Source organism: Strix aluco, chromosome 8, assembly GCF_031877795.1.
Source record: "Strix aluco isolate bStrAlu1 chromosome 8, bStrAlu1.hap1, whole genome shotgun sequence".
NCBI lineage: Eukaryota > Metazoa > Chordata > Aves > Strigiformes > Strigidae > Strix > Strix aluco.
Window position 1 is genome coordinate 16,965,715 of NC_133938.1, and position 27,858 is coordinate 16,993,572.

The window sequence follows — 27,858 nt, forward strand, 5'->3', positions numbered from 1 at the left end:
GAATTTGGCTTGACACTGCAAGACTTCTGAACTGAAGAAAATGCACTTGGCAGCCAACCCTCATACGGCCGCCCAGAGAGCGAGCACAAGACCTCTGTCCCTCCCTCTACTCGCTCCTGCCCATCACCACTGCAGTTCTCAAGTAGACCCTCGCTATGAGTGGGTGGCTTATTTCAACTCTGATCTGGTGTACCTAGGCTGCACAGCTGCAGAGGAAAGATTTAGGAAGCAATTCACTGCTGACCTGCGTATAAAAAGCCAAAAAACCCAGGAGGATGAATGAAGCCTGCCAGGCCTTCTCCCACTGTTGTGTGCAGAGATAACTATAGACTTCAGCTGCTATAGTGCCTGATTTACAGCAGTTTACACAGGAAGAAAATTAGGGATATGGCTGCTTATTCTTTATACTGGAAATGAAATACATGCTCAAATGTGTAACTGGAGAGACCAAAGGATCCCCAGTTTCTTATTTCAAACAAGCTTGAACATGGGGCAGGGCACATTTATAAATCCCACTGGCTTAGTGTTGGACAAAAGAGGAGGGACAGTTTGAAGTAGGATCTGACAGATGCTGTCACTGGGCAGACACAGCCTTGTTCCTCCTGCTCACAGAATTGCCAAAAAAATCCCAACATAGCCTTTTTTTTTTTTTTTAATAAAATCTTTCCTAAAATGAATATGATATGGATTGTCATGTCCATACCAAATTCAAAGTACTCCCCTTGTACGACTCTAAGTCATCCCATTTTGCTGTTTCCCTAAACATCAAGGAGAACGTGTTGTATAGGATGTAATGTCTGTTTTCTACATGGGGCCACTGGAAGTTGGATCATTCAGATAATGAAATAGCAACAGAGAAAGCAGCCCTGTCTGACCTGCTAGCTGTTTTTTGGAAGAAGAGACATGATTAGATATATGACAGTAGGCTATTCTTGTGGGAAAATCTGCACTAATTGCTAATACTTCATATATCCAGTTGTGTTTAAATAGCTTCTGGGAACAACAACTAGCTTATTTTTATAAGACAAAGTAACAGGGAGAGTAAGATACAATCTTCAGTTCTAAGCTATTTTTAAAAATTCCTTTTATTACAAAACTTCTAAGATTTCCCATTTATTCAAGATCCTGGTATACTGCTGTCCTACCTCCCTTCTATTTCTGCTATTTTGCCATATGGTGACCATGTTTTTATGAAGTAAAACAAGGCAAAACTTCTTTTACTTTATTTCGATTTGTCTTGCATGACTAAAGTTAAGAGAAACATTGCTTTGCATTTTTAAACCTGACATTTTGCAGACGATTGTTCAAATTACAATACCTGGACACTCAAGCTTTAATTATCTAACATAAAGCACTTTATCTGCCTTGTATTGGCTGAAGTAATTCTGCACCCCTGAGCAAAAGGAAATGCTGAGCTTTTCAGACAGGAAGTTTTCCCATCCATATCTGTCCTGAGGGTACTAGCCATGAATGATGAATTTCTCCTCAGGCCCAAAGGAATAGCATTCCTTGGACAGGATAAGTAACTATGAAGGACTACCACGGCAGGCATCAGGATCAACAGGACACAGGCTTCAAGACCAACAATTCACTATTAACCTGCCACAGATCTCCCTTGCTGGAAGCTACAAAATGAGAAGACATGATGTAAGGATCTTTTCTGCTAACAGTGAAGAGGCTCACAAAATCTAAAATCCTGAGCCTCAGAGGGAGGCAGTTGTGGGTAGTGTGCACAGGCTTTGGGCCTTTTTCATTCTAACTGAAGGACATGAAAATACTCTCTCCCCATTGACTAAAACATATTGGCTTATTCTGAAAAGACCATCTTGTGTTGCTACAACACATTTCCCAGTGAGTTTTCTCTCAATGAGGCTCATCTCCAATAAGAAAGTGCATTCTTTATGATTTGGAAGAGCTATAACAACAAAATAATAAAATCCAATAATTTGTTCTTTGAGGATCAGAGGCCTTGGGCTCCCTCTTAAAAAGGTAGGAATATAGAGCCTTGGTTAAAGGAGACATGCTCCCAGAGTTATTGTATCTTATAAGGCCAGAACAACCATCATTGCTAATACATATCTTCAGGACATACTTAAACATTAAAAACAACCAAAGAAACATCCATTCGAGGAGGCTGATTAAAAGGAAAAAAATCTCAATTTTTCGCTTTCATCTATCTAGCAAATATATGTGTCTGTCTTTCCTGTACAGTCCACAGCATTTTTTCCTATAGCCCATGGTATAAATGCCAAAAAGCACCAAAATGGAACAATTCAGAGACTGACTTAGTTTCTGTGTAGACTCCCATAGTACTACACAGTTCTTGGGCAACTGCACTGCTAGATTCAAGTGACTGGCAACGCTTCCTATGTAACTGGTGTTTATTCTTTGCATTCCTGGCACATAAAGCTATTTTGTAAGAGATAAATATGCAGCCAGGCTTGGAAAATCCCATTTGTAAACCTGCTGTAGAATTCATGAATGAAAGTGTGCCTAAGAAATCACATGAGCCCCATTCAAGGTGTAATCCATAACACCTGGATTCAGAAGAGAGCAAATCCTAATGACATAGGCAAATGAGGAACTACTTTGTATTAAAGATCCTGTATATTAATATTTTGCAGTAAAATTATGAGCTACAATATTTTGCAATTTATGGAAAAGAATGATATAACTGGATAAAAAGTATTTTCTAATTCAACTAGGACAACGATCTCTTGTGAAAAAAACCCATTTACCTCTGATTTTTGCAAATTACCTCTATCAAGCAATTTCTTACCTCAGGTCCTGGAGGACCCAATGGTCCATGGGATCCAGGATCTCCAATTTTCCCCTTAAAAAAATCCAAACAGTTAGATTTTTGATGACAATTTATTTTTTTTACAACAGATTGTTATGAAGATTTTAAAAACATTTATCAAAAAGAAAGCCAACAAAAGTGCTGAGATTACTTTTCCACTAAGTAGGAAATGCTATAACTGCCTCTCTCTTTGGATTCAATTAAGACTAGTTCTTCTTCATCTCTCTTTGAAGTCACAACAAAAACTGCTCATTAGATTTAGAGAAATAAAATCGGGAGCTTTGGGATGGTCCAAATAGTTGTATTAAAAAAGCCTTGAAATATACAGCTGTTTTCACAATAAAGGCTACATATTATTTAAAAGTCCAGGAAGTAACTGTTATGGATATTGGTTTACATACCTATATAGTTTAAGCATCCAATCATGGCCAAAGAAATGGCAGTTTTGTGATTAAGTATAGGAAAATTAGGTCTTTTCCACATGTGACAGTGACTCCGTTACATACAAACACTGACACACCTAAAAACTGACCAAAATATTTCTCTAAATTATATCTGTTCTTCCACATTTTTAGAAGGTTGCTGCTGCTGCTACCATAACTAGGTGTTCCTTGAGCAAAATTAAAGCCTGACCTGGAAATTTTTAATTTTTGGAAGTTTTTAATTTTTAACATAAATTATTTTATCGTAAATGTATTCTATAAAGATAAACATTATATTACTTGCAGGACTGAGGTCTCACATCTTAATTTAACATAAGTCAAGAAGTTGGTCACTTTTAGTTTGTGATTAAAATCCACAGGTGTTCAGAAATGGGCTAATTCACATGCTTATCTTTAAATTAAAATGCTTATATCTTTAAATGCAAAAAGGCTGAGTTTTCCCATCTAAACTTGATCAAATTTGTGTAAGTTTTTTGCAGGATTAGTGTTTATATTATAAAGTCTCTGGGACAAAGAAAGTATTTTTTATTGAGTTTAATGGCCTGTGACATTCATGAGGTCTAAGTAGGTTTATCAGATAGTGACTTGATTGCACATAAGAAAATTGAGACTGGAGTGATTAGTTCTTTAACAACATAAGTATTGGCAGCTTTTAACTATACACTGAAAAGAGGCAGATAGTGGTGCTAAAAACAGGTGAGGAAAAAGTCAGGAAACCCTGTGCAATGCCTTTTCTGCCTCAACATTTACAAACCCAGCAGAAGTGGCAGCACTGCAGATGCCTTTAAAGTTGCTAAAAATGTAAATACTGGAATTCATGACTACTCCCATCCCTGTGAGAAATGACTGGCCATTATTAATGAGATTTCCCACACTCTCTCCAAATCCAGCTAGCCCAAATGGTCATCTTGACAGCTCCCAAAGCTCTCAGTGGATTTGTTTCAAACATTACCAACATGTCTGTTCCCCCACAAAGTGACTGTCACAGAATATCTAATACCCTAAGCACTCCTTTATTAAAATCTGACACATACACTGATCTCTGTAATAAAACCTCACACATTAGGATCTGACTCACTCACTAACCAGTCACTAGAAATAAATGCAGCTTAGACCTTATTCTTTGTGCATTTTGAATTAGGTAGCTTCTAGAGGATTACATGCACTGTGAACATAGGATACAAAGAAGTATCAAATATAACAACATACAATGAGAGCAAAAATAGATGTGTAAACTTACTGGGGGTCCTGGCTTTCCTCTGATCCCTGGGGGTCCTGGTAAACCAAGAGCACCCTGAAAAAAAGCAAGCTATTAAATACATTTGAACATGTATTGTTGTGATATGTTAGAAGCGATAGATTGCTACACTTTGCCACCTGAAATAGACTTTGAAATAATTCTGTGGGATGAGAAATGTCTTCTAACATTCAACTTTCTTCAAAAGAGTTCTCACAGGATGTGCTATTTTGGTGACTTCTGATGTACTAGCCAAATCGGAAAGAAGATACTCATTCATCTCAGTTTCATGGTATGAAGGAGCATGCCAGACCACATGCTGCTGCTAACCACAGTTGGTCCAGGTGAGCTGCAGATGAACCTCAAGTTTCAAGGGAAAAACATCTTTTACAACAGTTTATTAGCAGGTTTCAGATCATACCATAATTCTTTTCTTGCTTGATGCATCTCTGAACATACAGCAGCCTGAATTCTGCCCATGCCCTTTAGTTGTCTTTTGTTCACTACTTTCTATAACTGTTTTAATTAGCACAGCATTTCTTAAAAATACGTTCATTCAGTGGTATCCAGTAACTTTTACTACTGCATCCTACTTTTATGCAACCAAACTGTTGCGTTTTAAGAGACTTGGAAGCCTGACAAAGTTGCTGAAATTTGCACAATTTTGTAAAACAATTCAATTTAAATTACCTTGTCTCCTGGGTACCCCTGGTCTCCTGGCTCTCCTGCAAGGCCATGTTCACCCTAAACAACATATTATTTTATACAAACATATGTATATGGCTTAAAATGGGGTAATTATCAGAATTAGAGAATGAGAAAGATTAATTCAATTTAGTATTTAAAATTAACACAGATCTTTGAATGACAATGCAAGATGTTGCACTGAAGCACCCCCTCCAGGAATCCTTATAGACACACCACTGGATATTGTTATGACCAGTAGTAAGTGCTCTGTCCAGAAGTAAGTTTGTCTGAAGTACCAGATTGTGAGACTGAAGTAATTTTAGAAAATAAGTCAGAAGAGAAAAGAAATCAAAAGGAAAGAGGGAAGGCTTTGTCAAGCACATTATTTTGCTCAAGAATTAACAAAAGGAGTCTGAAAGAACTATATATCTCTAAGATAATGGAAATATTTAAATCACCTTATCACCTTTCATTCCAGGCTGTCCCACACTCCCTGGCAGGCCCTATTAAAATGAAGAAAACAAAAATTCTATGTTCATCTATAATTTGGAAAGCAGCACAGGCATCAGGCTGTGGGATCGTTTAGCACCATACCATGGGCCCTGGAATTCCTGATGGTCCACTTGGTCCCACTGGCCCAACGCCTCCCTATGAGACAGCAAGAAAGGTGACTGCAGTTAACTTTTGATGAAATGGAGTAACTTGAAGACTGGTAACAGAATGTAGCATTTTCTGCACCACAGAGAGAGACCAAAATCTTTTTCAGGCTAATTTCTCAGTGGAAAAGTATCTATATTACAAGCCCTCCACCTTTACAGTTCCTAGCCACATCAGCAGAAACACAAGAAACCAAACTTCCTTCTTCTCCTGTAGATTATGTATTCAGAAGAAGCTAGCAGTGCATTAGGCAATGCAGAATAAGGAAGCTTTATTTTGTACTGCAGCTGCATATTTGGTGTCTATTCCCTCTGTCCTTAGGATTACATGGCATCACTACTCTGTAAGCATTGAATTTGGCTTAAAGAAATTATTCTACCATGAGTAGTGCCACAAAAAGTGAGTTTTACTAGGATTTCTCATCTCTCAGTGACTTCTACAAGTTAAGAAAAAGAAATGAGATTCTTCAAAAATACCAAGTGTGCAAACTTAACCTAAGTTCTGATGGGCATGCTAACTTTTTCTGTTCTCATGTACTTTCAAAGCCCTTACTACCTCTATCCTTTCTGGGATTTATATGGACAGTTTTATGACTTGAAAAAGAAAAGTGAACCAGAAATTTTACAAAATTAAGAATCTTAAAAGATCAACACAGCAACAGCACTAATATCAATGAAAGATGGTGAGCTAAACATAAGAAATGATTTAGCAATAGCTAAAACTATATTACAGAGGGAAAAGTCTATCTACTTTCTGCCTATTCTAACTCTGGGGAAAAAAAAAAAAGGCAGTGCTATACCTCTGTGGCTATGCAAGAATTCAGCAACAAATATGAATAGAGAAATCTTTTGCCACTTGCTGAAAGTGATATGGAAAAGATGAGACTGACACCTACTGATTTCCAGTTCAGCACACATTCATTATTCTCTGGAGATTCTTTCAGCAATGCTCGCAAAAACTTCTGCAGCCATCAGACTCATGGCTCACTGAAGAAAAAGGAAGACTGATGACTTAGTGTCTCAATAGTGTCTGGTAAAGCTCCCAGGAAAACTGCCACTCTACATTGCTTTAGCTTTCCATGACTACTTAAACGATATATTCTGTCATGTTAGCTGATGCCAAGATAAATTGTTTACATTGCTGTGTCTTACTTGTGCTATATATTCTAGTTCAGCAAGGCATTTCTGTATTAATGATACTGTACGTTGAAACGCATACTCATGGTAACAATAGCATTGACTGAAAAATCCCAGAGGGATACTGAGCTGGTAAACTTAGCTTAAAAAAGCAGTGGGAAGAAGTTCCAAAACAGCTTTACAAAATTCAGGTTGACAAAACTCCTGTCACAGTCTCCAGGCTGACCTAATTAACAGCAAAGAACTGGAACTACACAAAAATAAAACTGAAAAATGATCTCACTGATAAGAAAAGTGTTGAATTAGTAAGTCTGTCAGCTTTTTAAATCGTCCTCCATGTGCAACAGCCTTGCTATATGTTAGCACATGCTTATCAGTTTGGTTAAAACTTGCTGATAGATAGAAAACAAAAATTACTTCACCTACATAAAGCGTACCTTTTCCACCACTTCTATGTGACAAAACTAAAACAAAATTGCTTCTACCTGTCAAAAAGGTAAGAGACCAGAAAAGGAAAACTAGTGCTTCCTAGTATTAGGGTTTTCATTTTAAAGAAAAAAAAAATGTAAAAGGAAAAGCTAGCTCTGATAACTGTAGTCTTACATTTTCTGAAAGTCTTCATCTTATTAATGCTCACGGCCTTGCAAATCTTGAGATGCTGACTGCTCAACCAGCCAAAACTCTGAACTTGGCAACAGCTTTGTATATTGAAAAAATCATGGAAGGAAGGAATTCTTGGCCTCAGCTTGCTGATGATGCTCACTTTGCCATTGTTCTCATGAACAAACACAAAAATATGATTAGCTCTTGACACTGCATACAGTTGGGCTGGACAAGCTACTTGAATTAATGCTGTTGGATTCTGCCAGAATAATATGTTTAATCTCATGTTCAATATTGCATCTTGTAATAGTATAATGTGTTATAACTGAACTAAGTGTTTTAGAATAAACATTGAGGTTCTTTACTCAGTTTTGGATGACCACTAGAATCTGCGTGAATAGGGGCCATGTGAAAATAGAGGCCAAGGTGCACAAACCCATTTGGAGAGCAGGTGTGGTCAAGGCACAGGGCTGCCCCACACAAGCCGTACTTGGGTATGCCAGGGTAACCTGAAATTCTCCTGGGGTCTTGGTGAAATTCTGCTACAGTTTAAAGAGAGCAATAGTCCCTTGTAAAGAAACTCTGGAACAAAGCATAGCTCTTCCAATTATCTTACTGACTGGGAAAGTGTGAACCAGAGTAACTAATATGATGTAATGCAGAGACACAAGAGGAGTACATAATAGCAAATTTTACTGGTGACGCCTCTACACTGTGTTAGTGTCCACAGAAGACTCATGCCACTAGATACCGAAGTCCTCTTTAGCTGTGTTCTGACCTTATTTCAAAACCCCAACTAGATTGGCTGATGCCTTGGAAGTTTCCAAAGGGTGTTCAGAAATCTGGAAGAAATGTTGCTGGGCCATTTTCCTCAACTGCAAAATCCTACTATACCAGTAACGTCTTATCAACCACAGAGAGTTAACTGCCCCTGAGCAGCAATGCTAACATGTCTTAGCTAAATAAAATAAAATACCTTTAAAAACACCCTAATATATCTGTAAGATCTATTAAGCTGTCGGAAGGACGTACAATGAGTCCTTTATGGAGCCTCATTTCTACATCATAAGCACTTGTCCAAAATATATTTTTCTTCACACATTTGTCATTCCAAGCACTAAACTCTATTAAGATCAGAAGCTCATTTGCAAAATTATTTCTACCTCCACAAATGTAATTGTTTTTCAGCATATATACATACATCTTGGCTACAAACACACAAGTGTAGGGATCAAAGGAGCTCTCTGCTCCATAAAAGACCCCTAATTCCTTGCAGTCAAATGAAGCTGCAGCAGATGATGTAAAGTTTCCAACAGTTCTGGGGGTCAAACTCTAATTCCAACAAAACATGAATATCAGCACACTCCCTGTAAAAGTCCTGTTCCAAATTGTCACATTGCAAAATTAAAAATTATACACATGAAGAATTAGCTTAGTAATTGTACATAATGAAGAAATATCAGTTTCTATGCTTTACTTTCTTGTCTTTGAATACAAATTACGTAGATCATGTAATCAATGCTCTTTTACACAGCTGGAACTGTGCAAAAGAATACCACATATAAAGGAGAGATGGCAGGCCACTCAAATGGAATTCACAGACAAAACAATTATTGATTTCATGCTGGCAAAATCTAAATATGCCATCAAATTAAGTTTTAAAGAAATAGCTCTCATTATGGTTATATTTGGGTTATGTACAAGTGGCAAAGGCTTTGGATGAGTGATTGAAAATAGTTTCTATATTTCACAATAAATTATTGACACTCAATCTCTCTGTGTAAGTGACTGCAACTCAGCAACATGGCAAATGGAGCTTTGAGAACTGAAACATTTACGCTCATGAATTCTAGGAAGGGCTAAACTGCTGACTAAGATTTAGTCAAAATAATCAGTAACTTTTTAGAGGTGATATATAGTAAGCTTTTTTTAAAACCTCAGATACCTTTCTACAATTATCAAAGTCCTTGAGATAAAATTCCAAAGACAGACATTTAAGAAAGAAAAGCAAACTATAATTCAAAGTAAATTCTCTAGTGCAACCTCTAGTCCCATGAGTGCTTCATCTGGCTCAAATAAGTCAACTGACAAGAACACAATGAGTCATGTTTCATGATGAAGGCTGCAAATGATAGAGGTTCCTTGATCAGACTTGTGTGTCTTCATTATAGTAATGCCATAACAATCCCAATCAGGCAGCAAAGGACAACTTATAGAAATATTTTTTGTTATGAACATATCATTAAAGAGATAATAATACTGGAACTCAACTGTCACACTTCAAAGGAAAAGTTAGATGGCCATCGGTATAAACTAACAAACTTATCAAGAATGTTTCAGATATCCAGATACTGGGAAAAAAAAAGTCGCTGGAGATAGTTATGGCTTTCAATTCAAGTGCAAACATGCTATTTTCTCCCACATGTTATGAACTATGTACACGGCTGGGTAGCCAGCCTTGATTGAGTCAACATCAATAATCAAATCCAGGTCCTCTATCAGTAAACACATGAATTACTTAAAATAAGGGAGTAAGACTACACGGTATATGAATGTATTGGTCTTTCCCACCTCCTGTAGGACTCATTCATATCACAGAGCTTCTCTGGTGCAACTGTATATATACAGCTACAGTTTGTAACTCCATAATGAGCATTACAACCTTATTCTAAAAACAAAAAAATTTGAATATGATACTGTATACAAGATAAAATAATTTTGCTTAGGAATTAATTCCGCTTAGAATTTGGTAGCCATATACAGGAATGAATGAGGGCTGTGGATATTAAAATGTTTGAAAGTATTGTACTTTTTCAAAAAGTAACACTGGCTTTAGAGGTATAAATTAGCAAACTTGATAATTTAAAAAAAAAAAAAATATCTTGGACATACTAGATCAGAAATAAGCATACAAATCCAAACAAAGTATAGAAGTACTCCATACCAGCAATATGACAGCAGTTTTGTAAAGTGATTTTAATTAAAATGATGGCTAACTAAAACAAAATCTGTTTAAAATCCCTGGGATTCTTATATATGTTGTTATATTTCACAAACATACAAGACGTATTCTAATGAAGCCATATCAAAGTAATAAAAGTGTACTCACTCTTAGTCCTGGAAATCCAGGAGGACCAACACCACCAACAATTCCCTTCAAAGAAAGTGAATTTTAGATTATCTGAATTTTACCATTTTAAAAAATTCCCTGTGATAAAATAAACAAAAGTGATTTGCAAAGCAAGTCAGTTGGGATTTTTATACAGAGTTCCTGAAGAATTCCAAGTTTATCGCTGTATAGGGCAACATGCTTATTAAAATCCCAGTGTGGAATTAGATCTCAAGATATTTGCACCATGAAATCATTCCTGCATTACCAAGGAATATGAAATTTGTTATCATGATATTTAAAGTGGGAAGAAGAAAAAATAATTTTTTGGGGGTGGAAAAAAAAAACCACCATGAGAATTTATTAAGATTCCTTTGAAAGATAAATAAGAACACTAGTTCAGTTCATAGAAAGATCTGTGCATATTATAGGCTACACTCTCTTTACGAAAAATTACTTCTTGATACAAATGACAGTATTCATACTATATGTAGAAGTAACAAATTTAACGGCACTACTGCCTCTGTTGCACTCAATTTTAACTTAGCAGAAGTTAAAATTCCAAACACTGTGGATAACAGTTGCCAAGCCTCTTTGCCCTGTGTGAAAGCGGTATTGTAGCCCTCCAGGTCAGCATGCTTCACATAGGCTGTCCCAGCACCTTGGACCTGCTATTTAATGGATACCATACATAGGGTTCACTGCACCCCATCAGCACCCACAGTGAAGGGGAATTTTTATGCCCTGAGCCCATTCTGAAGCTGTCCAACAAGGCATGGCTGCTGGGCATGTCACAGAGGACACCTCTGTGCTTTCTTCCCTCCTCCAGTGCCTACACACCTTCTCCAATCTCCTCCAAACTAACCACAGGGGAAGTTGAATGCTCTAGCAACATCCTCCAAGGCAGACCGACACCCTCAGAGAACTGAGAGGGAGTTGTGGAAATGCAAGATGGCATTACTCTGTTAAGCAGAAGAAATTAGGCATGGAGACAAATGTCATTAGTGTCAAGTCAGCACATGGGAAGAAATGTCTTCCCTTCAAGTTCCTCTCACCACAGGCCTCCCAGGCAGCCCCTCTCCACTGCCAGCTCACGAACAAGCTCTGTAAATATTCCATTAGCATTGCAGCCCCCTGCAGCTGCAGCTCTGGCCCCTTGCCTGAACAAGCCCTGCAGGGTGAATTTTGGGGAGGAGGGAGAGGGGTTGCTGCCTGTCTGAGAGGCAGTAAGATCAGCAGCTGTCTTGGCAGATTAGAAGGAACTTGTTTGCAAATGCTTGCATTAAGACAGGCTTCTTTGTAAAGTGCAAGTCTGTAATTTCAGATCCAGGCTTTCTAAGCTTGTTTCTATTAAAGTACTGTTGTTCTGCAGATCTAGTGGAAAGACAATATCTGCTTTACCAGGAATGGAGGGAGACTTGGGAGTACCAGGAGGGGAAGGAAGAACTAACCTTTTTATATCATTTGCAAAGCAGCTGGTGACACTCAGAACCCCTCAGAGGGCTTTCAAGATGAAAAGCACCATACTAACATCACCTGACATTCCCACAAGGAGAACTTTGCCTCAGGGACCAGAAATGCAAAGTAATCTTTTTCCTATGTTCCAAAATGCTGACACCATACGTCAATAGCCCACTAGCAAAATTCATGTAAGCTTTTCTAAAATAAGGTTCTAAGATGGGTGTCTGGAAAGGGCATGCCATCAAAAAGGACACCATCTCTGCCCAGCTGCTGACTCTGGTCCATATCAGAACACCCTTTAGACACAAACTGACAGCAGTTTCCAAAGGAGCGTCCAAGAATAAAAGCAGATTCAAATCAGCTGCTCTTTTGCCCAGCACTTATTGCTGTCCTCTTGTTTGGCCCAAAGCCCTTTCACTGGTTTCTCATATCAAAGGAAACCTGAGTTTGGAGTCTGCAGCCAGAGTTTCCCTACAAATACAGCAAGACAGCAAAGCTCCTTTGAGAGCAGCTAGTGAAGTGACGTGACTGTGCCACAGTTTGAATACCATACCACTAGAGCACTTTAGCCTGCACATGCTGCCAAGGACAAAGCTGTTATCATACTGATTATAATGCACTAAATGACATACTAGCATAATTGTATTCAGTAACAGTTCAAAGGATGAAATCAACTATCAGACGCGTAAGCATATGAAAGCTAGGGTTTTGGCATGCATGCAGAATCCCATTTTGTTAAGGTGATCTTAGAATAACGGTCTAAAATAAACAATGCAAAGTCATATCCAATGCAAGAATTTTTGAAGATGAAGCATTCATCAGTAATGCAATGAGGACAGCAAGATATCTGATTCTCAAGGTAGTCAGCACATTCAGCAGTGGAAACTGTGTTCTCTCAGCAACTTTCTGGTTCTTTTCTCTTTTATATACCACTGCTTATTACAGTACTTTACTAGCAATTTCCATGGAAAATTAACAGTCCAAAATTTTCCTGTGGACTTCAAAACATTGCTTTTGAGACAAAAGCCTCCTTTCCACTTGGGAGGGGAGTTAATATTGAGTGCTATAAATTTTATCATGTTAATCAACACACAATTTGATACTTACAGGATTGCCATCTGGACCAGGGGGGCCTCTATTTCCAAAGTCACCTGGAAAACCCTAAAGCAGAAGAGAGACTGGGAGTTCTTTATTATCCAAGACACAAAGAGTGGTCTGAACACTGAACTCCTATAGGTATTAGAAATTAGGACATCAGCAAGTGGATTCAGGGAGAGAGATGGAGGAATGGGAGAAGCAGAAAGTTTCAGCTGCACAGTTCAGATGAACAGAATACTGGTATTTGCCTCCTAAAATCATAACCAAAAAAAGATATAACTACGCACAATGTAAGCATAGGGCAAAATCAGATTACTGAATGCTTTGAGAGCAATATTAAACAAGTATTACTTGAACTGTTTGCTTGGAGTCTCTTTTCCTATTTAGGATTTTTAATTTAACTTTTTTTCCTGTTACCTACCGCATTCACTGAAACATCTGTCTTTTGTTCTCTTGTTGCTCTTCCCCAAATATTAATAGTTGCAGTCTCAGTGTGACACATGTTCACTAGAAATCAAACTTTTCTGGCACAACACTGTCTTTACCAATGTGAACACCTTCCTTAGTCTGCATCTAGAGACTGAAACAGTAACTCAAGACATGGAAAAACCTCATTCGTTTTATCAGAGTTTTGACTTCAGAGACTAGATAATCAGGACAGGAAAGAAATCTGACTAGCCAAGTCAAGCATCAAAGCTTGAAACAGAATTTCCACTTCTTGCTTGAGAAGCAAAATGAAATGGAAATCCACCACTTCAGCAGCTCTAACCTTCCTTGCTTCCTTCTCAGGGATTCACAGATTGTTTTACTTCTTTCTGATGCTGTCCACTGCAGAAGCACATGAGTTGCTGGGGAAAAGTGGTTTGGATTTTATTTTTTTGTTTGTTTGTGCATTTGTGGTGGTGGTTTTTTTTTTACATTAATTTTTATCAGTGTACTATTGCCAAGCAGATCTCTTTTTCTCTGGAAGAGCCACATGAAGCTAGTAGCAAACTCATCCTCTTAGTTTGAGGCACCACCACGCATTATTTTCGTGATTCCTATCTCTGTATAAAGTTAGGCAAAAGGATGGAGCACAGATCCACAGAGAAATCAACATCCTTTTCAATTACATTGTAAGGTCCATAGAAGAGATGACCACATGTTTGCAAAATATCAAGCTGGAAAGGGATTCTGCCTGGAAAAAATCCACGCTAAAGTGCTCATAGGAAGAAAGACTTTTCCTGGAACTAAAAAATCTCACACAGTATTAGAGTACTGAGATAGAGAGGTGCATTGACCTCAGGAAATCAGCCGCAAAGCACCAGACCATTACTAGTCCATCTCCATGGGAAAAGGAGCAAATTCAATCCTTACAATAATTTTTACATTAAATACTCTTCTTAGAAGTCTTTTCAATATTTGAATGTCTTTTTACCCCTCCCTGTGTATCAGGAACAGTACTTTGAGGCATTAACCTTTCACTTCTGTAAAACTGTGTTCAAACCTGCTATAGGTCAAAGGTAGAATTAGTCTGGCCTTTTTGATCTACCTTGTTTGGAGGACGTTCACATCGCTGTCCAGCTCAGGACTTAGTATAGCAGTGTCTTTCCTTAATGGAATGGGGGATATGCATCATCATACAATATTAGATGAATAGTAGTCAGGAAGACAATATAAAACTGCAGCAAGGAGGTGGAAAAATCATATCATAAACCAAAGCAGTTTAAGCGTTGCTTAAGGCATATTTAGCTTTAGTAATAACTTAAAGCAAAATTCTACAAAAGCTAAGGCAACTTTTTTGTGTGTGTATATATATGCATACACACTGCTAAAACAGTATGTTGAAACAACTTAATAGGCTCTTAATTTCCATCATCATGCATGATACTGTGAATTAATCTGAGACATAGTTAACACTCCCTGTATCATCTTTTGGGTTGATTTTGTTTGGAGGGTTTTTTTTTTCCTGCAATCTTCTGCTAATTCAGGAAAGAAAAAGATAGGAATGCCCCTCACAACAATGAAATTTTTATTCAGGATCTGATCATGGAACTCGCAAATAAGAATCTATAGCCATAATTGTAAGAACTAACAGTGCAGGTCTTTATATCATTACTGTCATCATTTAAACAGTAGAGGTTCATAGGTTAGTGGTTAACAAAGCAGATTTCTTTGATTCTCAACCAATATACCACTGGCCAAATTGTTGCACAACTCTGAAAATGTACTGTAAAATTTCACATATGCAAAATGAGTATTTGACAGTGCCTATATTGTTAAATGCTGCCAGCTGATAGGATGTGACAAAGATTAATTTACTACCCTTTCCTTAATAGCATAATAGTTTGGGTTTACTGCCTACCATTGGTAGAGGCAGAATTGCCATAACACACATAAATATCAAGTGTTTTTAAAAACACATAAATGAGGCATCAAAAGTGAAATGGAGGATGCAGTGGGACAGTTTTACCAGATCATAGATGCAGGTCACAGATGACGGTTTATACACAGCAGGAACCCGCATAGCATGAGTTACGAAAGGGACAGATTACCCACAGTCATCATAATCCCATTCTCAACAGCATGTGTCTTCTAACTGATGCTGACAAGACTATTTTAGTAAGTAAAAAAATGAAAGGAAAATGCAACATAGAAGAACAGTCAAAAAAATCTAAAATTGTAAGTAATATAATGATACTACTGTGCAATGTGTTTTATTACATCAATGTTATACTTTAACATTACTATAAAGCATACAAAGGACAACTACTCATAATTTTAATATAAAATAGAACCTGAACTGTTTTACAGTTACAATGGACTTTGATTAATAAATTCTTGGTATAATTTACAAGGTCTGTCCTGCCACACTGACCACTTGTCGTAACTAATACCATATAGAAGAAAACTATGTAAAAACATTCCCCCAAATGTGGTCAAACTGTACATAAAAGAACTATGCATCATACTAACAGGACAGACAATGCATTAAAAATACTGCAGAACTAGTCAAATTTCATATTACAAGCATGCAATGCTTTTTCTAGGAAATATTTTCCTTTTACACACTGAGCACAAGCCTTTGCTTTCAGTTCAGGTTCTTCTTAAATGTTTCATGTGACTCAGCAGCCCAACACACTCATAACTACTGCGAGATACTGAGCACAGACCCCTTCTTGCCAAACACTCATGCACAAAGTAGCCTTTGATTCAAATTGTAAGCAAACTACAATGTGGTCAACAAGCACAGGAGCACCCTGTCCTGCTAGCTGAATAATTAAAAAACAGATTCTTACTTTGATTTTACCTTAACAATTTGATAGACTTCTCTTTCCGAAGCTGCTATCAACTTAATGACACTTTTCTTTGCTTGCCTTAATTTACATCAAAAGGAACTCTGTTGAAGGCTAGTGCCCTTTTTGGCTGGTGTTAGATCCACACAGAAAATAAAACAAACAGAATCCTCCACAACTTTCATAGCATACATCAAGGGCCAGACGATGGTAATCACACTACTACTGCTGAACAAGCTTGTTCAACACGCTGGAGGAAAGGCATCTGAACTGCTGAACACAACTAAGTGCACGACTGTAGAATGCTACTGCAGTTTCCAATCTCAAACCACAAGCAAGTTAAAATTGGAAACTCCTGGATAACTTCAAAGACCTAAAATAATAAGGTTGCAGCAGAAAACAAAACACTTGGCATTGAAGATATGCCACAGGAAAAATCTAAACCTTGATAATGTATAGTTGGCAGACTTGTGTTTATTCTCAGCTGCAGAAAGATATGTTAAGTAGAGGATGGCTTTAATTTACCATAGTCCAGAAATATCAGACATTAGAAGCAGCTCATTTGCATTTAAACCAATACCAAGATCAGACTTATGAAACTTGCATTGTATCTGTACCTTGTGCTAACACTAGTTTTACAGAATATATTTATGTGTTTCTGTCATCTTTTAACCCTCAGGTAGCTGATGATATCAGTAATGAGCCACAAGGCTCATCACATTAAGTATTCCTCTCTCCAGAATATGTAGTAGTTATAACACGCACACAATTTTACTACTACAAAGTACTAACTGGAAACAATAGAAAATTATCTATGGAAAAAAGAAAACTAACATTTTTCAGCTGATTAAAGTTACAGACTGAATTACATGTGCATTTACATGGGCAGCAGAAATTGTAACAAGTGTTAGAAGATTTACCTGTCTCCCTTTAGGACCCCTTTTTCCACGGAAGCCTGGGATGCCCTGAGAAAGAAATAACCCATCATAAGTAGGTTATCTTTTCTTCAGTAGCTTAGATTCAATTAATTAAGACTGCATTTGACTGGAAAAGACAGCATGAGAAGCACCACCATAAAAAAAAAATATTTGAGCAAAGAATCATAGACACAATGACCTACAACCGGGGGGGCAGAAACACAAACTGTGCTCGTCTTTAACGTGGCCACATCAGAACAACTACGGAGGGCCATAACCTGATTCCATCAAAGTACATGGCCAGGCATCTTTTGTGCTCAAGAGAAACAAGAAAAAGCTCAAGTACAGTGACAGAGATTAAGATTTCCATGACTGGTTTTACTGCAAACATCATCTGACAATTGACAAATATTATTGAAATTGCTTCAATGAAAAATACTCATTATGGACCTTGGTGGTAAGAAAAAAAAAATAAGCTCTAATCCTTGCAGCTCTAGATTAAATTTAAATAATAATTTACAGCTGCCCCCATTTAACTTTTGCATCAGTGCATTTCATTGATTAAACTAATTGGATATGACCTATTTATTTAATTTCCTCCACATCAGTTTTGCTTTTAGACAAAGACTTTTAGACAAAGACTTTTAGACAAGGTTATACCTTGCACATTTTTCGCCCATTCTAACATAAATTGTATTACCAAACAAACATCAATATTTCCTTAGTGTTCCATTAAACCTACCCTTTCTCCTTCAGGTCCTTGTTGTCCTGCCACACCTGGAGGTCCAATGAAACCCTAAACACATAAGAACAATTCTTGATTACAAGGCTGCTTCCCACCAACACTGCTTGTCCCTCAGTACTGGACAGCTGTGGGGTTCAAGGCTCACGGATTAAATTCAGGCTCATTTAAAATTACCAGCGAAGCTCAATCAATTTAAATGCGACTAGGATTTACTCTCCAACCAACAGCAAAAACAATTTCCTATTATAAGGGTACAGAATCAATTAATAAAGAAGTACTAATAAAGTATTCCAATAAGACAAAGTCGCATCATAGACATTATTTATTAGAATAAATAAAATATGAAAAAGCTACTGAACTTAACCTTATTCATGAAATACATCAGAAAAGATGTTCTCATCTTTAATAACACTGTGTGATCACTGCTATATGCAAAAGCCCTAGAAAATTTAGCTGGTCATAAGCAGAAAGTTTTCCTTAAAGTTCAGTCACAATGCATTTCTCTCCCACCTTCCCCTCAGAAAGTCAGAAATAGATCCTCTCATATCAGTTATATGGACACAGAAACATGCTGTTGACTCAGCAGAAATGACAGTACAATTTACAAAAAGAGTAGTGGAGATTGAATCTGGTAGTGCAGAATCTAACTGAGATTGGAACAAAAGAATTATTAGTTACTAAAAAAGAATCCCTTGCTTTCATCTCTCTCTCAAGTCCTCCGATTGTAATGATTTGGGGTTTTTGGGTAACTGTTTTTTTAAAAAATTATGAAAGATAGTGCCCATCTTGTCATCCAGCCCTAATGACAGTAAGGAAAACAAAGGCACTTCTTTTTTCTACAGTTTCTTAAAACAGCTGAGAAGGAGAGTACAGTTTTATTGCAGGAATGTCCTAAACTTAAAGGTCTAAAGATACTTCAAACCATGTTGCTATACACCTTCATGGCACAATAGTATGTCTCAACAGGGCTGCGTCATCGTTTTTATTGGAAGTTGCTTGTAGAATTCATATGCAGGACTTAGACTTAAGACCTGACAGGTGGTTTTCCCTAAAATTACTCATACATTGGCCATTTTTAGCTTTGTGTAAACAACGAAGTAGTAAGTTTTCAAGAAGTGACTGGGATCACTTAACGTCTTGTTGGTTGAGGGGAAAACAACACAAAATGCATTGGGAATCTGAGCAAAAATTAACTGAAGAAATGTAAAAGATAGAATCCCCGAGGGTGCAATATCTGTTGGCACTTGCTCCTGACAAACTAATTTTTCTCATCACTGTAATGAAAATTGACATTAAACCCGCCCCCCCCCCCCCCAAAAAAAACAGACATACGTTTAAGAAGCTGCTGCAGATAAAGGCTTTTACTAACTACATTAAAAAAACAGGACAAAAGTAAATCTAGCAACACAATAAAATTATTTTAATAGGTACATGAGAACAAAATACACTGCTTAGCAACCTGTACAACATGAGCTGAGGGCCTGAAAACAGTTAGCAAAAGGCTCTTTCAAACCCTAGGTGCAATCAGCAACATGCAAGTTTCTGGAAACCCATGTCTAATGCCTGATGGTGAGAGTCAGTCTGAAAAAATACTTATACACACACAAGCATGTGTAGGCATGCTCATATGCCTATTAAAAAACAAAACAAAACAGAAACAATCAAGAAGAAAAACCCAGGAAAAAGCCAACCCATTTTACCTCCAAGAATAATCAAAAGCAAACCTTGAATCAGCAGAGCTTTAAGAACCTTCAGTCCCTGGGGTGGATATACATGACTACAACTGAACCATTCTAAAATCTCAAGATCACTTTTACGGTTTTTATGTGACAGGATGGTTTCCCTTCATCAACTTCTGTGGCTGTTACAGATTGCAAATGTCAGATATGTGTCCCTTCTTGACAGCTTCCATTAGGGAAATAATGCTTCAGGCAGGAAACGCCCGCTCCTCTTCACTCCCAGCTTTCACACCCCCACATTCAGTATTGCTTTCCTTCTCTTGTCTGCATGCATTCCAAGTGAGAGGAAGGGCAACTATGGAAGACTGCTCTACGCTGCTCACCATGGGGAAAAAAAAATTAAATCCTTACATGTATTTTGAAAGAAACACTATGTTTTCTCATTTGTAGATTCTCTGAAGATAGAGTGGTTCAGCTGGCATACAACTGGCAAAGCTGAATTAAATTCCTCATCCCCTTTCTTATGTACTATATGGGTAACAATATACACACATGCCAAAATTCTTAAAATGCTTACTTACTCTTATACCTTTAGGACCTGGGTTACCTTCTGGTCCAGCTAAGCCCTATTACAAGAAGATATGAGTTGTACTTAATTTTAAACAACCAGATATGCTCTATTTAAAAGAATTGTAACAGCATTTTTTAACTGTAAACTGGCAATACATTCTTAAAATGATTAGGATTGAAGAAGGTGTCATCAAGCAGTCCCCTAGGACCATGTTCAGAAAGGTCTCCCATTAATTCATAGCTGAAACTTAGACAATGACAAACTTCCTTTACATTAAAATTATTTCTACTGGGAGGAAAATTTTTCCAGACCCAGTGATCTGGCGTTATAGGGACATGATTTCACAGGATTCTTCATAAGCTTTTGTATTTGGACAAATTTCCAATTATTTTCAATCTAATGTCAGAATAGCATATGTAGTCCAAATGATCTAAACATTTTATGTGATTGAACACAAACATGTTATCATCTCTTAGTATATAAAATATTGTAATGGAATTTTAAAATATATAGCCATTATAAACCTAACCCAATAAAACACTGAAGTATTGGTCAAATTCACCCTTTAAGCAGACACAAAGCCACAAAGTCAATTGTTGAATTTGGCTCATCTACCTTTATATGGGGAAAATAATGAATATTTCTATTTTATTTCCTATTTGTATTACTGGACTGAGGTATCTGTTAGCTTGTATGTAAATTTAAAAAAATATATAAGTGTTTGTGTTTATAGAAAGTTGTTTTCTGGCTTTATTGGTTCTCCTTCTCAAATGGAAAAAAAATAAATTCATGTAATGTTCTGTTTCCCTAAAGGGCTGAAGAAATAGTTTCAGCAGTGAAGTAAATACATTGGTGGTAATCAGGAGGAAATATACTACATCAGGCAGTTTCCTATTGCTTCTGGACTTGAAATATGAAGAAGATAAAACACATAAAACCATAACAGGTTTATGAAGGAATATAAAGTGTTTAGACATTCAGTACTTTCTTAATGTCATTTATGTATTCCAGAAAGGTACAGCATTACTGCATCTAACCCATCCAGGTTTAAAAGCCATGAGACTCAACACTACCTAAAGGGCACTACCTGTGAAAGAGGTTTGTTTCAAGGATAAATCACAGGATGTAAACAAATACATTTATACTATTAGTAGTTCCAAAAGAATTAGATATGATACTTTCGAAAAGAATAAACAAGAAAACCCCCAGAACTGCAAAGACATTAGTATAGTTACTGCACCTGCCTGCCAGGGTAACCAACTGCCCCAGTGTTGCCAGCCATTCCTGGAATTCCCTAAGTGGAAAAAGAGGTGGGGAAAAAGGAAAAAAAAAAAAAATGAAAGAAACAACAAACAGCTTTAATATCATGTTTTGGAGTTTGTTTTATCATTTCTCTTTAACATCTAGTCATACGACACAGCTTAAGCTCATGGAAAAATTGCTTTTTGAGCAAGCGTCAACACCCTAAAATTTACTCATCATACGTAACTCCACCAATATCAGTTACATAACCTTTAAAAAGCATTACAAAAAGAGTAGTCTAAGATTTTGTGGAGTACAATAGTCCGCCCCTTATTTCCATAATAAAAGCATAGATGGTATTTATAAATAAGTAATTGAGGAGGACTATAGGAGACAGGTCCTTATAATGAAGTACCTGCACTGCTCTTAGCTGTGTTTGAAAAAATGTGTTAAATGTTTCATTAAAGATGCCTTGTGTCCTTACAAAGCCAAATTTTTTTGTTTCTTCCAGAATCAGGTCAATATAGCACTGAATTAGTCATGAATGTATAGAACTTCTTGCCATCTTCTGAGCAAATCCAAAAGCAATTTTTGTTGCTTTATTACTTAACATCTGTGCATCTGACTGTTTATTTTCAGGAAAACCCGCTTTTCTGAAATGGTGCCAAATGCCATGGGCCCATCACTGAGACACAGGAAGCTCCACCTACCTCTGTTCAGTTAATTTTATTTTAAACAAGCCAAGTCCATAAACTGAACACTCTCCCAGCCTGACCCTTCCACCCACTGTTATATGTCAGTGTTACCATAGCAATGGATCAGGACTTCCCTTCTGAGCTTTCCTCAGCTGATTTATGGTGAAACAGCGGTCTTAGGAAGCAGAACTCGGAAGTGCAGACGCAAAAAGAGGTTGCAGTATTTTTTTGTTTAAATGAGCTGCCATTGAGATGATCCTGCCACCTGCTTTCAACTGGTAGTGATTCATCTTCTGACAGATGTTGTGTCATGGAACTAGGATCCATGGTCCCCTATTTTGGCTCAGCTGTACCTCAAAATATGCATATATGAAAAAACTAAAGCAGTAGAATCATCACATTTACACCTTATCTTTAAAAACTTTTCCTTTGTTACCAGCTGTTCAAGGAGTTCCACAATTTACAAATTCAGAGGAATGTCTGTCCTTGCTATACAAGATTTTAAAAACTACAACCACAAGTAGGTGCAACAGATGACAAGCAACTGGTCTAACTCATCGCCTTTACCAGCCAGGCCTGAAAACACCAGCAGTAAGAACTACATGCAAAATAAAACTCTTTCATCCAAAGTATTCTCTTAAAACTTACATCAGAGTATTTTTTAAGTGATAATAATGAAGGAAAACATTTGCAGCAGTATGAGAACACTGAGATAGCACACAGTTGCACATCACCACTTTTCATGTTCTTGAACATGAATTGCCTTCAAAGGAACTTTTTTGCTTGATTGCATGAATAATGAGCAGAATTACTTTTCAATGCAAGCTTCACTTTTTCACCTCCATGGTAACTAACTGATTACTTTTCACCAGCAACTTCTTCAAAGATTGAGACACTTTTCTCCTGATGTTAAGAATATTTTTTTTTTTTTTTTCCAACTGGCTATCTCTTTATCTCACTGCTAAATTATAGTCATCACAGAAAAATGCCTGTGGGCCTATAATAAAAATCACCACTCAGTTAAGATTTGTATATAAAACTCATTAAAATCATGGATGATGTTCATGAGTTTTCATCTCCCTTCAGGTGTTCATCATCTGTTATTATCACCTTTTCCCTTTCAGGGTCATCCAAAAGGAAACTCATGCTTTCACCTACTCTGCCACTGGAAGCCTCATTAATGCTAACAAGACACATCATCAACTGGATGTCTTTGAAATTTACATTCAGATTGCTTCTTGAACTGACATGGAAGTGAGAAAAAGCGCTAAATAACAATTTCATTTTCTACATGCTAGGAGATTTAAAATGCATTAAATCAGTAGAAGTTTTGAGAGAATCCAAACTGTGCCTCTATCAAGAATTTTACACCAACCTCCACCAAGCCAGTTGGTAGTTGAAGAAAAACAAGCTGGTTTTTTCCATTTTATTTAGACCACTTTTTACCACACTGATCTCTAAATAATCTGAATTCTTGGTCAAGAACTAGCAAGTATTTCTTTAAGCAGTCAGTAGTTTACACTGATTGCTTATATTGAACACTTATATTGGATTATGTATTCTTCTATCCTCAATTGTTCATCTGTAGAGTATAGCGTACTGTGCTTTCATCACTTACCTGCTCACCCCGTGGGCCTTGCAGTCCCAGATAACCCTTAAGACCCTGGAGGTAGAGAAATAGATATGGAATACATACAGTTAAACACATAAAATGGACCTCTTTTTCCTACTCCAATCTCTCTTTATCAAGAAAAAAAAATGTCCAAACTTGTTTGCCTGCAGCATTAGTGTGGTTTACATTTAGGAGCTCATATGAAAGCTGAGTGAGAGAAAAGGAGTAAGAAATATGCATGGAAGTTTAGACAGTTTCAAGATATCAGCACTCTTAAAGATGGTTCCAGTGCTATCACCAGTTATTGCTGAAACTGAAGAACTGGATTCAGTACAGTGCATTTCCCCATTCCAAATCCTTGTCACAATGCCCTTTCTGAGGGGTCTAAGTAGAGGATCATCTCAGATTATTCTAGGACAGTCTCAAGAAAGACAGACTTTCCAGGACACATGGTATCTCTTTTTAAAATTAACATAGAACAAATTCCAGAGCTTATATCACGGAAATTATATCAGTAGGGAGAATAGCCTGTTTCTCATCCCAGAAATCTTCCCTGTGGTGCTGGAATCATGAAGCTGTCAAAAGTTACTCCCTATGCATTGACCATATCATGCATATTTTAGCTCTTAATGAAAAAAAGAATTAAAAATAGAGCTGGAACCTGCCATCTGCATTAGCACACTTGAAAGGAAAACCTTCTTCCTGGATGTCTTTACACTGTACTAAATATACCCGGACAAGTTGGCCTAAAAGGGAGGCTGTAACAGTTGCATGATTGATGCAGAAGCCAAGCGTCTGGTCTCCACATCCCTTGCAAGAGATACTGGGAATATGCAAGTTCCAAAAGCTGCAGCTTGAAAGAGAAAGACCAAAACAACCCTTATTCTGGATAGCAATCTATCATAAAACTGGCCTCAAAGACATTGACTGAGTAGCAGGAGTATCTTGACTGATGTCAAACATCTGGCTGCCTTGCAGCATTATGATACTCATTAGTCAGTAGAGACTTGAGACCCACTGTAATACGAAGGAATTCTCCAACTGATTTCAGCAGATCAGGTATCCCAAAGTTTTGGATGAGCTGCTTCTGTGTGACCACGAGTCTTTCTGCATGAAATTAATTTTATTATCATATACAAAATTAAAAGATGGAATGATTTTGCTTGGTGATAATTTTTGGCTAATAGAAGAGGATGACATCTGTAAGGCTTCAAAATTTGCAATTTTGCTATTATAGGGTTGGTTGAGGAATCTTGATCCAAAAGAGATGTACTCATTAAGAAACCCAAAGGCCTCATTTTCTCAAAACCCAACACAGCAGGTGTATCCTTTCATTTTGCTAATCACACACAGGGCACTGACAGTTTGCAAAATTATAATGTATTCTGGCCTCAATCCCTTCTGTAGTTTAAGTCTAAATATTTTATATAAGTTATCTTGTACCTAAGGAAGCAGGTCTGCATTACTGTTGGGGAAAAAAAAAAAATCTGTAACACACGTAGCTAGAAGCTCATCTTGGACAAACCAGTTAACATTAAATATCCCAATTTACTATATTAATGCATGCCTAAACCCAAAATTTTTTATTGAATTACTAAAGCAGAACTAAAGATCCCAGCATATGCCAGTAATTCATCTTTAGCTTTCAAAATGTGCCTCAGAAAGCCATATAGTTTTTTACACTTCCAGCCCATTCTATATTTATCCATTTCAGAATTTTATCCTCTCTCTATGCTTAAATGATCAGCTAAAGTAGGTGTTGCTAGAATAGATCTCTCAGTAGTCTATTATTTCTGCACAAGGAGAAAAGGAAAACAAATGCTGCTATACACAGAAACATCAAAGAGAAGTTTATCATGATTTAATTTTGAAGTGGGTCAGTTTAGCTGATTAACATCTGCGTGCACAGTCTCAAAAGAAGGCACACGAGGAACTGTGAGATGAAGGACTATATATTGGCATGCACATTTCTACACGGCAGCACCTTACTTCCGTCAGAGGAAAACTTCTCTGAACTCATATTTTAGAGTAGTATGCCCATATTCTTATTCACAGTTAACACAGCCTTAATTCATTCTAACTCACTTAATGCTGGTTTGGAATGAAGCTAAACTATGCTAAAATGAGTATCATTCCAAAGAGAGAGTTTTCACACAGGGGTTTTCCCTTGCTGTGACTTAGCTAATCCTCTTAAAATTCTTAGTTTTTAGTTTGGGTTCGTATTCTTGGGTGTACCCATATAAATAAGACCCAGTTTTCTCTGAGCTAAGACGAAAATACAAAAGAACACAAGTTCACATGCACTGTTTTGCAAAATGAAATACCTCCCAATTTCTAATGAAGATTAATGCTCTGATTTAAAAGCTCAGTGTGGAAGAGAAAGGTTTGAAGCTTCCAATTACAGCAACACAGACTTCAAGCACATTACAAAAACACAGCAAGTTGCAAGAATACTTTGGTCTGTGTAAGAGAAAAATCTTTACCACCAGCTAATCCAACTCAGAAGACACTTCATAGCAAGTTTAAGCGTCTGGCTTTTACCATATGCCTAGCACAGTGGGACCCAGACTGAGTGAAGTCTGTATATAGCAAAATGTAGATGTTAAATCGTAACAGCAAGGAGTGTTCAAGCCAAGTGTTTCCATTTTACTGGTGCCATTGTGTTTTATTAGCATTTCTATTCATTTGTTATTAAAATGCATCTGGCATAACACCGTCAACTCTGCTAGAGAGCCAAGAAGTTTTTGTAACCTCTAAAAATCTGTAAGTGTAGTGTTATACCTAATGCTACAACCATCAGCTACAGAGGGATATTAGTCTTTGAAAAGTACTGTAAAAAAAAAATTTCCAGGCACGTGGTAAGTCTAGCATATAAACAGATTTCCATGCGCTGTCACATGAGCCTTTGCAATGCTTAATTATCAGCTCCACATTGTCACCATACGGTATCCAGTTTTGAAAAACTTCAGCTGCAAATAGTTTTTTGGTTTGGGTTTTTCTTCATAGCTCCATTCTATCTTGTTTGCTAATGTTTATTAACACAACTAAGATTTCACCTAGCATCTCTTAGCCCAAATATCCTAAGAAATGTAAATATCACTTAAAGAAAATAGCATACATTTAGAAGCTGGACCTTTTCTTCATCTAATTCAGTAGAGAATTTCTCTCAAAGTTGACGTTTTCTCCTGCTCAAGGAAAATTGCACTCTCTAGAAGCAGTGGGAGATACTTGGTAGCATAATGTTGACATCACCACAGGTACTGCTTTGAAATTTATTTACCTGCCTTACGGTTTACAGAATGCAAAAGTAAAGACAAAAGGAAATACAGAGCCCTTCAGGCTGCAGCCAAGCTCTTTCCTTCAACATGTCTTACCATATTATACTTTAGTATGTGAATTTTACCAGGATTTTAAAGATCCAGATTCCCATCGTTTACTGTTACATACATATCAGACAGAGAATAAAGCCAGCCCCAAAATTGTAGCCAATATTTTTAGAAATCTTTCCCAGGGTCATTCTCAAGTACCTGCACCACGCAGGCACTGCAGTCATTCTAATGTATTGGCATGATCCCAGACAAGTCAATGCTCAGGAGTACTGTCCTTTGGCTGATAATATACCTCTCAGTACTCTGGCTAGCAGAGGCAAGTACTTGCTTGTCTGTCCAGCCAAGTAGATCCTTTCTGGGGAGAGGGGGAAGGAAGGGTCTTCCACTCTGTGAGGTCTCTAGACTGATATAAGGAAAGTTTTGACTGCTGATCCTGTCAAAACAGCTCCAGATATGAGAGCGTGCAACTGCTCTGGAAACAGCATTCTCCCCAAACTAACCCTCAGCTCCTGCCATTGCTTCTCTGCTTCTAAAGATGCCTGAAAGAAACAGGCCTCTAAAC

The 27,858-nt window shown here is 37.3% G+C and overlaps 1 protein-coding gene across 1 annotated transcript in view; it reads right to left on the reverse strand.

The window, feature by feature from the left end:
* The window catches only part of COL24A1 (collagen type XXIV alpha 1 chain), a 148,410-nt gene that overhangs the window by 87,320 nt on the left and 33,232 nt on the right, over positions 1–27,858 (reverse strand). The window contains exons 10-21 of the mRNA XM_074833197.1: positions 23,974–24,018; positions 21,659–21,712; positions 20,429–20,473; positions 18,166–18,219; positions 17,427–17,471; positions 13,241–13,294; positions 10,673–10,717; positions 5,762–5,815; positions 5,626–5,670; positions 5,171–5,224; positions 4,484–4,537; positions 2,780–2,833 (exon numbers count right to left, since the gene is read on the reverse strand). Coding sequence (XP_074689298.1) covers positions 2,780–2,833; positions 4,484–4,537; positions 5,171–5,224; positions 5,626–5,670; positions 5,762–5,815; positions 10,673–10,717; positions 13,241–13,294; positions 17,427–17,471; positions 18,166–18,219; positions 20,429–20,473; positions 21,659–21,712; positions 23,974–24,018 — 603 coding nt within the window. The remainder of the gene's footprint in view (positions 1–2,779; positions 2,834–4,483; positions 4,538–5,170; positions 5,225–5,625; positions 5,671–5,761; positions 5,816–10,672; positions 10,718–13,240; positions 13,295–17,426; positions 17,472–18,165; positions 18,220–20,428; positions 20,474–21,658; positions 21,713–23,973; positions 24,019–27,858) is intronic.